The 11,422-nt window shown below is 46.6% G+C and overlaps 2 protein-coding genes across 5 annotated transcripts in view; one reads left to right on the top strand and one right to left on the bottom strand.

Moving 5' to 3' along the window:
* Positions 1 to 340: 340 nt before the first annotated feature.
* On the bottom strand, positions 341 to 4,499 carry LOC308502957 (ras-related protein Rap-2a-like; the record flags this gene model as incomplete). The annotated part of the gene is made up of 1 exon (XM_081080766.1): positions 341 to 4,499. The coding sequence occupies one exon, from the start codon at positions 4,497 to 4,499 to the stop codon at positions 3,948 to 3,950; it is 552 nt and encodes a 183-aa protein (XP_080936892.1). The 3' UTR covers positions 341 to 3,947.
* Positions 4,500 to 7,105: 2,606 nt separating this feature from the next.
* LOC308502955 (uncharacterized protein) overlaps positions 7,106 to 11,422 on the top strand; it is a 92,940-nt gene continuing 88,623 nt past the window's right edge. For all 4 annotated transcript variants that reach the window (XM_081080764.1, XM_081080762.1, XM_081080763.1 and 1 more), the window contains exons 1-3: positions 7,106 to 7,526; positions 10,949 to 11,063; positions 11,226 to 11,399. In XM_081080764.1, coding sequence (XP_080936890.1) covers positions 7,276 to 7,526; positions 10,949 to 11,063; positions 11,226 to 11,399 — 540 coding nt within the window. In that variant the 5' untranslated portion in view covers positions 7,106 to 7,275. The remainder of the gene's footprint in view (positions 7,527 to 10,948; positions 11,064 to 11,225; positions 11,400 to 11,422) is intronic.

Raw genomic sequence — 11,422 nt, 5'->3', positions numbered from 1 at the left:
GCTATTACTGGTTTTACCTCGATTACCTCGATTTTTACCTCGATTTTTAGCTATAATCTTCCATGATTTATTTCTAATGATTTATATATTTAATTTGTTTCACTTGACGTAAGGATGTTTCTCAGAATGCCTAATGATGTCTTAGTTTAATAATTGTATTATGTCTGTATGATCTGTGCTTCTGGGTGTTGGTAAATTCATTTTTATATTTCCCACTCAGTTTTATAAGGACAAAAAGATGATTAAATACTCAAATATTGGCAAAATAATTGTACAGACAAGTGTGGTGACACTGCCAAAAATGAACAGTCAGTAGTGTGGTTAGTTATGAACTGATTAACTTAATGCAAACTCACCTTTGGAAAGACAACTGAAGGATTTAAGTGACAAATTTAAGGTGGGTTTTTATTTTTTTTTATTTTTTTTATTTATTTATTTTTTTTTCATTAAATAAATTTATTTGTTAAAATAATTTAACTCCAAATACAACTGTTGAATTTGCATTGAGTTATAACTACAATTCATGTTTTAATTGAAACGTCAAAGTTTAACAACTGACATTGTTACAAAACAATAAACTGTTGTTCAATTTTAAATGGTCAGTTGTATTAGAGCTCAACAATTAACTGTGAACTATGTTTTTCTCTGGGAAACCCCAAATCAATAATGATAAGTCTGTTTCCAAAACCCACTGCAGTCATTCTTGAAACCCTGATCAAGATTTAATAGATGCACAATGACACATTAAAAAAAAAATAGACCCTCCCCCATAGTCTTTAACATTTGATTGGCTAAGGAGACAATTAAAGCTTACCCAGAGCTAACACAAGACTACAAAAAACTAAAAAACAAAACAAACAAAAACTCAACACAATAAACAAAATAGCACTTTCATATTCATACACGCACAGACAATATTCCCACTGGACAACTCTTGAAAACAAAGAGCAGACATCCTTAGGCAACATTTCTTTACATAGAAAAGCAGATATCAGTAGTTTTACCACAGAAAAGTGATGGCAACTATAGCGATTAGTCAAGTTCAGTCTTAATTCTATAAACCAAAGGAGAAAATCATCAAAGCACCTTTCAATAGTTTAAGATATTATGTAATACTTTTGATCAGATGCTGGCTTGTTTTGTGTAAGTGGAACAAAATGAAAGGCATCAGTTACCATCACTACCACAGCGTAAAAGAACCAAAATAAAAGCTGCAATATAAAAGAAAAAAAATTTAACAAATGCTGCCTTTGTATAAAAAATAAGACAAAACAAAAACAAAAAAATCCTTAGCATAATAGCTAAAAAAAAGAAGTGGGTCTTTGGATCAAACCATAATATTTTTAAGGCATGTTAGAAAAACTTTCACTTATCTAGTTGCTAGTCTGATCAGGGCATAAAATAAATAGTGACACAAGGTCACAAACTTTTCTCTGTAGCCACTATTTTACTTCATGTGCCAACAAATTTAATCTTGTTCTTAAGCTTTTTATTAACATCTCAACAAACACATTCATTCAAGCTGAGTTATAGTCATACCAGATGAAATACCAACAGTAAGAGCGCACGAGGGTTTCCCCGTTTCTGGATCTTTGATGCTTTGTCACTAAATATGTAGGCTGTGTGGAAACACTGTGATCAGGCAGCCACTAAGTCAGTTATTAGTAACATCTTTACAGTAAAAGCCCACCTTATTGTCTGACACAATCACTTCTAAGTAAAACCCCAATTTGAAGATAATCTTTTCCACCTTACATTTTGCCATACTGTTCATATTATTTTTCTTATCTGCATAGCAATCCATAATGTGAATGTTATTAGATGTTTCTAATAAGTAATTTTAGTTGTGATAAATTGCTATTAAATATGGAATTCTAAAAATCAATCATTCTGAGAAGTGAGAGGCTTTAAAACTCAACCAATTCACTAACAAAATATTTGTTTCAGTAGATAAATCGTATTTCTCGAATCTTTGATTTCTCTACATGCTGAGTCGAATTTTACACAATGAAATTTGTTTCAATAGAACTGGTTAGGGCTTTTGTTCTATAAATGAGGTGCTTATAATTGGGGTATAAGAAAACCTATACTGAAGAATGCAAACATTCACAATTCAAAGACGCTGATCACCATGGCCTGGTTTCCCCCACATAGTCTGTTTTCTTATCTATGAAAAGTCCACCTTTTTCTATCCTCTAAGCTTAATGCCAATTTACTAAACACTTGGGGAGGGGGGGTGTGGGCACCAATGATTTCAATTATGTATAATAAACATTTAAATAATTTATATTCTGCAGTACGGATTTTCAGTATAGGCAATTATCTCCAACTTGTGCCAAATTCTTAGGAACAATAAACACACATGCACACATACAGTCTTCTCTCAGTTACACACATAAGACCAGAGGTTACTTGCACAAGAGTGTGAAACCAACAAAACATGGGGCAGTATGTAGATCACAGGCTCAGTGATATTGCAGTTCAAGGCCAAATTTATCTCCAGAGAATCAGCTCAAGATACTCTCTTTAGCATTTGTAACTCTGAAGTTAGTTAAAAACCCTTCTACACTTGATTGTAAAATGTATGAATAGATTTTTCCTGTGCCATTACTCATGCAAATGATAAATACTTCACGGCTATGAAAACCAAGAGTATCAGAGCTTGAGCACCTTTTCACAACAAAATATTCTCTAGCTTTATTTGCCACTTCAGTAATCAGAGCAAAATTGTTATAAGAAAATCTTAATATAATTCTCCAGGAAAATGAAAGATAAAAGGTTTTTCTGTCCCTTACCTTCCACTCTATAATTTACGTTCTACTTTTAAGCCCAAATTATTTCACATGGTTATTCAATTTTTTTAAATGCCTGCAATAAAGCTCTGCTAGAGCAAACTCGATTTTGAAAGCAGGTTAACCAAGAATCACACCACAACCATAGCCCTTAAAGGCAAGAAGGAATTTGCTGCTTAAACAAACGTAAAAATGCAAGATATTTGTAGTGTCCTGTGAGGTTCTACAAATGGGAACATGTGGATGCAGCATGGCTTCATTTTCCTTACATGATGGTACTAGTCAGTCTATCAGAACGCTTCTCGTTAGTAAGGCGAGGCAATCTCTTTGCATCCCAGTTGCTCTTCCTTCTTGTTCAGTAAAGTAATCAAGACCATACCTGCTTGGTTAACAGAGGGTGGGTTTGGGGTTGTAATTCGGATCAAACCCTTGTGAGAGCCTCCATTTTCTGTGGCAAAGCAGGTGATTTAACACATTTAAAACCAGATTGTATTTTTACACAACCTGTTCTGACTTATGCTCTACTAAGGATTGATGCATGAATTAGTTCCGTGTCACAAATTAGGATAACATCTACAATTAAGCATCAATTTTGAAAAACAGAAATGTGTCGGCTGAGCAAAGAATCTCTCCCTGTAATGCTGCTGGCAGGTCAGCTGTTATTATGTTACTTGACAGAATACATTGGTTAGAAGCACTATCTCAATGCCTGAAAATTCAGTACTCTCGTAGGAAAATATTTCTCCTTTACTTATTTCTTTTTTAAAGAAGACAAAATATTTTAATTGTAAGTGGTCACAGGAATTCTTCTGGGTTCTCTCTTGTGATTATTTTTAATTTATACAATAGTTGCTTCTGTCAACTCAGGGACCATGCCATCATAGCTTTCAAAGGAGATCACCCTGAAGATCGATTGGCTATGCCTTAAAGTTGCAGGTGCATACAGGAGACTGAGGACAATGGTGAAAACTGTAGTTACTGAACCCAAATGTTACTCAGAGACGTCAACTGACAATCACGGCTGAATTCTGAATAAGGGCAGCTATTTCACTGTAGATCACACCACATGTCCTGCAAACTCCGCAGTCGAGTAGACGGCGTTTGTATCGCCTAGGATATGGGGCAAATCCTGTCCAGGAGAGCCATTTTTGAATGCTATTGTATGTTACATGCGGAACAGCATGGGTCGTCTTTGTCAGGCTGCGCGGCATAGTTCATTTGCCTCACAATTTCTGCAAAGAGTTCATCCACCATTGTTTTACTTTTAGCAGAAGTCTCCATACAGGGGCAGCCCCACTCTTCAGCAAGGGCTCGGCCTTCATTGGATGACACTTCTCTCTCACTTTCCAGGTCCACTTTGTTCCCAACCAAGATGACTGGCACTTTCTCATACCGCTTCACGCGGATGATCCGGTCCCGCATGGGCTTGATGTCCTGGAAGCTCTGCTGGTTGACGAGGCTGTAGACGAGGATGAAGCCCTGGCCGTTCTTGATGTACAGGTCCCGCATGGACGCGAACTGCTCCGTGCCCGCCGTGTCCAGGATCTCCAGCACCGACGACGACGAGTCCACCTCGATCTCCTTGCGGTAGAAGTCCTCGATGGTGGGGTCGTATTTCTCGATGAAGGTGCCGGTCACGAACTGCACGGTCAGGGCGGATTGGCCGACCCCGCCCGAGCCCAGCACCACCACTTTGTACTCGCGCATCGTCCCTCCGCGGCCGCCCGCGACATAGACCTACGCCCGCCGCGCCGAGCTCCCGGACCCTGCCCCGGCGGCCGGCACCGCTGCCTGCCGCGGCCGCCCCCACCTCACAGCTGTCGCGGCCCCCCGGGCGCCGGCGGAAGGAGCGGCGGCCCAAGACATGGACCGATCCCGGCGGCAATGCGCCCCGCGGGGGCCGGCAGGAACTAAGGGCGAGCAGCGAACGCGAGCCGCCCGAGCCGCCCGAGCCCCCCGAGCCGCCCGAGCCGCCCGAGCCCCCCGAGCCGCCCGAGCCCCCCGAGCCGCCCGAGCCGCCCGAGCCCCCCGAGCCCCCCGAGCCGCCCGAGCCCCCCGAGCCGCCCGAGCCGCCCGAGCCCCCCGAGCCGCCCGAGCCCCCCGAGCCGCCCGAGCCGCCCGAGCCCCCCGAGCCCCCCGAGCCGCCCGAGCCCCCCGAGCCGCCCGAGCCGGCCGAGCCCCCCGAGACCCCCGAGCCGCCCGAGCCCCCCGAGCCCCCCGAGCCGCCCGAGCCCCCCGAGCCGCCCGAGCCCCCCGAGCCGCCCGAGCCGGCCGAGCCGCCCGAGACCCCCGAGCCGCCCGAGCCCCCCGAGCCGCCCGAGCCCCCCGAGCCGCCCGAGACCCCCGAGCCGCCCGAGCCGGCCGAGCCCCCCGAGCCCCCCGAGCCGCCCGAGACCCCCGAGCCGCCCGAGCCGGCCGAGCCGGCCGAGCCCCCCGAGCCCCCCGAGCCGCCCGAGCCCCCCGAGCCGCCCGAGCCCCCCGAGCCGCCCGAGCCCCCCGAGCCCCCCGACCCGCCCGAGCCGCCCGAGCCCCCCGAGCCGCCCGAGCCGGCCGAGCCGCCCGAGCCCCCCGAGCCCCCGGAGCCGCCCGAGCCCCCCGAGCCCCCCGAGCCGCCCGAGCCCCCCGAGCCGCCCGAGCCCCCCGAGCCCCCCGAGCCGCCCGAGCCCCCCGAGCCGGCCGAGCCGGCCGAGCCGCCCGAGCCCCCCGAGCCCCCCGAGCCGCCCGAGACCCCCGAGCCGCCCGAGCCGGCCGAGCCCCCCGAGCCCCCCGAGACCCCCGAGCCCCCCGAGCCCCCCGAGCCGCCCGAGCCCCCCGAGCCCCCCGAGCCGCCCGAGACCCCCGAGCCGCCCGAGCCGCCCGAGCCCCCCGAGCCGCCCGAGACCCCCGAGCCGCCCGAGCCGCCCGAGCCGCCCGAGCCGCCCGAGCCCCCCGAGCCGCCCGAGACCCCCGAGCCGGCCGAGCCGGCCGAGCCCCCCGAGCCGGCCGAGCCGCCCGAGACCCCCGAGCCGCCCGAGCCGCCCGAGCCCCCCGAGCCGGCCGAGCCGCCCGAGACCCCCGAGCCGCCCGAGCCGGCCGAGCCCCCCGAGCCGCCCGAGCCCCCCGAGCCGCCCGAGCCGCCCGAGCCCCCCGAGCCGCCCGAGCCCCCCGAGCCGCCCGAGCCGCCCGAGCCCCCCGAGCCGCCCGAGCCCCCCGAGCCCCCCGAGCCGCCCGAGCCCCCCGAGCCCCCCGAGCCGCCCGAGCCCCCCGAGCCGCCCGAGCCCCCCGAGCCGCCCGAGCCGCCCGAGCCCGCCCGAGCCCCCCCGAGCCCCCCCGAGCCCCCCCGAGCCGCCCGAGCCCCCCGAGCCGCCCGAGCCGCCCGAGCCGCCCGAGCCCCCCGATCCCCCCGAGCCGCCCGAGCCCCCCGAGCCGCCCGAGCCCCCCGAACGGCCCGACCCCCCCGAGCCCCCCGAGCCCCCCGAGCCGGCCGAGCCGCCCGAGCCCCCCGAGCCCCCCGAGCCGGCCGAGCCCCCCGAGCCGCCCGAGCCCCCCGAGCCGCCCGAGCCCCCCGAGCCGGCCGAGCCCCCCGAGCCGCGGGCCCGCAGTGCTGCCCGCCAGCCTCCTAAGGTGGCTTTTTAAAAAGGTGTCTGAAAATCAAACCGGCTATAATAATACTGGTCCAGTTGTCACAAATTGACAAGTGAATATAATACCAACTAAAGAAAGGATTGGAAATGTGGATCTTTTCTGGCCATTCTAGACTGAATAAATCGGTGAAATCCTGAGGCAAAACAGCAAATTTCCTTTCTTTCTTAACATATATACTGAAAAGAGAAAGAGATTTCTAGTTTCACAGGCCTTATTCAAAAAGCAGATAAGTACAAAGTATACTCCAATTTTTAAAGAAGATTTTTGGGTCTAAGGTGATAGATATTGAGGTTGAAAATAAAACGTTTCAAAATACAAGAGTTTTCTCTGGGAAATCAAGCTTTTAAATGCTTTTGTGTTTTATACATCGAAATTAATACATTTCAGTTTTAGGGTACATAAAGTTTTTTTTTTCTTCTCTCATTTATGGTTTTTGCTTCCCCCAAGTTCTCTGCCTGTTACATACCTGTTTTCTTAATTCAGGAAATGAAATTTCCTATTTCATTTTGCTCAGACGACCCAGCAGAAGCCTGGGCCAGCGCCCACCGAGGTCCGAATGGAACTCAGCGCTGCCCACAGGCCACCTCTGAAGCTTGAGGCGCCTGGGCCTTGCACGTGGGCTCCGGGTGCCCTTGACCTTGGCCCCGGGGCTCTGTGCGCATGCGCAGCCCTCGGCCTCTGCCCCGTGCACCGTTGCTTGGTGACGGCCGTTCCGGGCGGAGAGATTCCAAACCGCCTTGCTGTCCTGCGGGGATACTGTGGCGACTGGAGTTGGCTGCTCTAGAGGCTACTGTTGGCTGGGCGCGGAGAAAACAGGCGTGAGAAGTGCGGAGGAGGTTCTGAAGCCCGTGGCTTGGCCATGAAGAAGTGTTTTGGCTCTGGGCTTCAGAAGGTCAGGTCCCGCTTGGGTTTCCGAAGGAGACCCCAGAGCGATGGTGGTGGCTGGCAGCCTGAGGCCGGAGGTGGGGTCACCTCGGAGTCCGGGTACTGCAACCAAGGCAGAGATCGCATACAAATCTACAGAGCTGCCGCCAGGGGCAACGTATCAGAAGTGCAGAGGCTGCTCTCGCTCCATCCAGAGAGACTGGATGACAGAGACCTGCAGAAGAGGTGAGCGGGCCTGGGGGGCCGCAGGGCACGGGCCGGAGGCGGCGGGGGCCTGGGAGAGGGGCCTGGGAGGGGCGGTACGCTGGTGGGGCCCTTACCCCGGGGGCAGGGCCCAGGCCGCCGTGGTGAGCACCAGGACAAACTCTCAAGGTCCCGTCACTCATAATTCCCCTTACAAAGCACTTTACTGACAATTTTAAACAAATTCAACTAAATATCAGTAATAGAAATGAAAAGAAGTATAGCATTTGAAAAAGAAGCATTTTACTTTTGATGTGCACAGTTTTAGACCATGTTGTTAAACACTACAGAAAAGTGCGTAATGAGAAAACTGATTCCCATAATAGAGCGACTTGTGGGCTAAAAAAATCAGCTAAAACCCAGTATCCGTTTTACATCAGTGTCCACCCATGTATGTATGGTGTTTATTGAGGGGCCTTAGAAGGGAAGCTTCCAGTGGAAGATGGCTGTGGTCTGTCTAGGAAGACTCGTTTTCTCACCGCGTGTGCTCTTCCTCTAGTTATCAGTTTTCCACAAGCCAACTAAACTCTCAGGGTTTTAAAAGTTTTGGGTTGCACATGGTGTCTCTTTGATTGTAGTGATAAAATTAAGAATCATTCTGCATAGTAGACGAAGATTTGCCCTTCTAGGTGTCAACGGGTGCTCTATTGCCACCATTTCTTTACTAAGAGCTGAAAAGAGAGATAAATGATTGGAATATAGCAGAAAATGCCCAAACACCCTAATATATGCAGGATGTTAGAGCTTCATAGTGATGACATTTCGCGTTAGTAGAAAATATGAATTACTCATGAATGATGGAGAAATACCTGTTAAGTATTTGGAGAAAATTTGTTAGATTTTCATGTCACAAAAATAAGTTCCAGATGTACTGTAGATTAAAAATTATAAATATACAAAATGAGGAAGGTACCAGAAGAAAACAGAAATGCCTATTTATACAATTTTTTATGTTGGCGAAGACTTCAAAAAAACCAAGAGTTCAGAAGGTTGGTTGAGCAATATAAGAAATCAATAGTCTCTGTATATCAGAAAATAATACTAACAAAATAAAAGAAAAGGTACTTGCAAATTATGTACAGCATACACATATCAGGGAAAAGTGTATCTTTGTTTTATAGAGAAGTGTCTGAAATCAACAGAAAAAAGCGCTCGAATTTTGAATTGGACCAAGTTCTTTCTGTGTATCTATAAGTGACCAATATTTAGTGCCCCAGGTAAAAAAAAAAAAAGGAATTAAAGTTGAAAGAGAAATGAAAACTTCTTTTCCATCCTCAAAGGTTGAGAAGATGAGGAGTCATGGTACTTGTACTTCTGCTTCAAATTAAAGTTGCTTCAGACTTTTCAAAGTTTGGTGACTTTTCATTTTGGTGATAAGTACCACATTTAAAAATGTATATTCCCTTTACTCATCAATTCCAAGTGCTAAAATGTTTTTATGAAATAATTATATAAATCACATACAATTTGCTTTTCTCAGCACTGCTTACAATATCAATGTATTGTGAAAAACTCACATCAACACATTTCGTAAATAAATTGCAGTGCATCTGTAGGATGGAATTACCTGAGACCGCTGAAGGTGGTATGGATAATACATACATGTTTACATGCAAAGATGTACTTTGGTAGATTGGAAAAGGAGAAAGAATTCCTTTGATTATACACACACACAGACTACGATGTTATTTTAGCCAAAAATATGTGCAAACTTGATTACTGAGTATTTGTACAGTGACATTTTCTTTTTTAAAAAGTCTGATCTCTACACTGAACATATACAGAAATTCTAGTAACAGTTTATTATTAATAAAGTAGTCCCAGGTAATATTTCATTATTCCCAGGAATATGAATCTTGTACAGATTAAAACAATTTCTCACTTCTATTTTCAATTTTTTTTTTTTAAAGATTGGTATTTTCTGGCAACTTTTAGCCTCTTCAGAAGTAAAGGCAGTCTTTTTATCTGTGCCGGTAGAAGTTCATGTATCTATATTTCTGTACACACTTATTTTTTTATTATATAGAGCTTCATTACCTATAACATTAAGTGATTTTTGATTCATCATTTTGGTTCTGTCTTTATGGAAATCAAAAATAGCACATATAAGTGATTATTACTATTGCAGAAGTACTGCTTTACTATAAACATTTTGTTTAAAAACATTGAACTCTCCAGCTGTAGTTATCCCTTCTTTCAATCCATTTATTCATCAAATATACACTGAATAACTGTTACGGAGCAGACACAGTCTACTCGGGACTCTCAGAATCTATCTCTCAGGCCCTCTTCATCCTTAAAAACTTTATGTTGCCCAGTAGGAGCGAAATGAAAAATTGTAAATGGACGTAATAGTACCTAATCTCCATTGAAGCTTTTCCTCCCTCGTTTCAAATAAAAGGATTTCTACAGTTAGGACATTGTGAACAGTAACCAAACTTGCTGTTTACCTAGTGTACAATAGTATTAAATATGAGTATCGATCACTGGAAATCGTCCGATTTTCATATAATCTATGACTCGAAACAGACAATGAAAGGAGCCATCCTTAGTCACTTGAATGCTGAGTCTCCTTTGGCTTCAAGTTTCTTGAAAATCAAAACAAGAATTACTTTGTGATTTTAGTCCTCTTTCCCCATGATGCCCTTAAGAATGAACATTTATTTAGATGCCAATTTATGACGAGAACTGCGGAAGGTCTGGTGTGTTTCCATTATTTCACTTCACGTCAGGGTGGTAAGATGCCGGTTCTTGTAAATACCAGTAAGAAATTATTTAAATGCTGCCAACTATACTTTCAAGGCACTCTGAATTGTACATTGCCTTCCAGAGTCAGAGGTGTTAAAATATGAGAAAAGAAGCATCTTAGAACCACTGAAATACAGTGTTCTTTCTTAATCCTTAAAACATAGCTGCAAAGTAGGTGGAATGATATCATTTTACTTAATTGAAATGTTGTCTTGTAAAGTAGTAGTGATGGTAATAATTCTGATAATATTACCAGTTACTGAGCTGTGTGTTTTGTGCTAGGAACCTAAGTAAACACTTTACATAGATTCCCATGTGAGCCCACAACAGTGTTAACTACTGTTTTTATCCCCACTTTGTTGATGAGGAAATGGAGGCACACAAAGGCTAAGGGACAGCTAATAAGTGGTCGAATTAAATTAGGATCAAACCGAGTTGAGCTGATTCCCCAGGGCATGCTCTCTGTAGTCACATAGGCTGCTCTTTCCTTAGTGTGGCGAGTAAGCAGAGCTCGTGAATATTGTACTTTGTGCAGAAGAAAACTCCATGTTGGTTCTGAAGGCATTGGAGTGGCGTGTCATGTTTACAATTGCGTGCAGAGCTGCATGTTTGAGACAGTGCCCTGTAATGTCCTAAATGTCCTCTCACCCTCATAGGACTGCTCTCCATTTGGCCTGCACCTTTGGCCATTCGGAAGTGGTGACTCTTCTAGCAGAGAAAAAATGCCAGATGAATTTCGGTGACAACAGAAACAAGACAGCTCTAATAAAGGTATGTGGTAGCCAGCTCTGTCAACAGGAGATGGATTTTATTTTAGTATTTAGAATAAAAATGAATTTATCTCAATTAACTATAACTAATTGTGGAAACTTGTGGAATGCTTACTTTGAATTCCCATAATTTACCGTTTATTTAATGACGTAATCCTGACAGGCCGTGGAGAGCCAGGAAGAGGAGTGTGCAACAATCCTACTACAACATGGAGCGGATCCACATGTGAAGGACGATTGTGACAACACGGCTCTCCACTACGCGGCCATAGGGCAAAACACCGCGATAGTTGAACAGCTGCTGCAACATCAGGCAGATATGGAAGCAACCAATGAGGTATAGATCCACAGACTGTATTT

The sequence above is a fragment of the Rhinolophus hipposideros genome, assembly GCF_964194185.1.
Source record: "Rhinolophus hipposideros genome assembly, contig: SUPER_9_unloc_3, whole genome shotgun sequence".
Taxonomy (NCBI): domain Eukaryota; kingdom Metazoa; phylum Chordata; class Mammalia; order Chiroptera; family Rhinolophidae; genus Rhinolophus; species Rhinolophus hipposideros.
The sequence above is the reverse complement of the archived record's forward strand: the minus strand, read 5'-3'. Positions and strand labels throughout refer to the sequence as shown.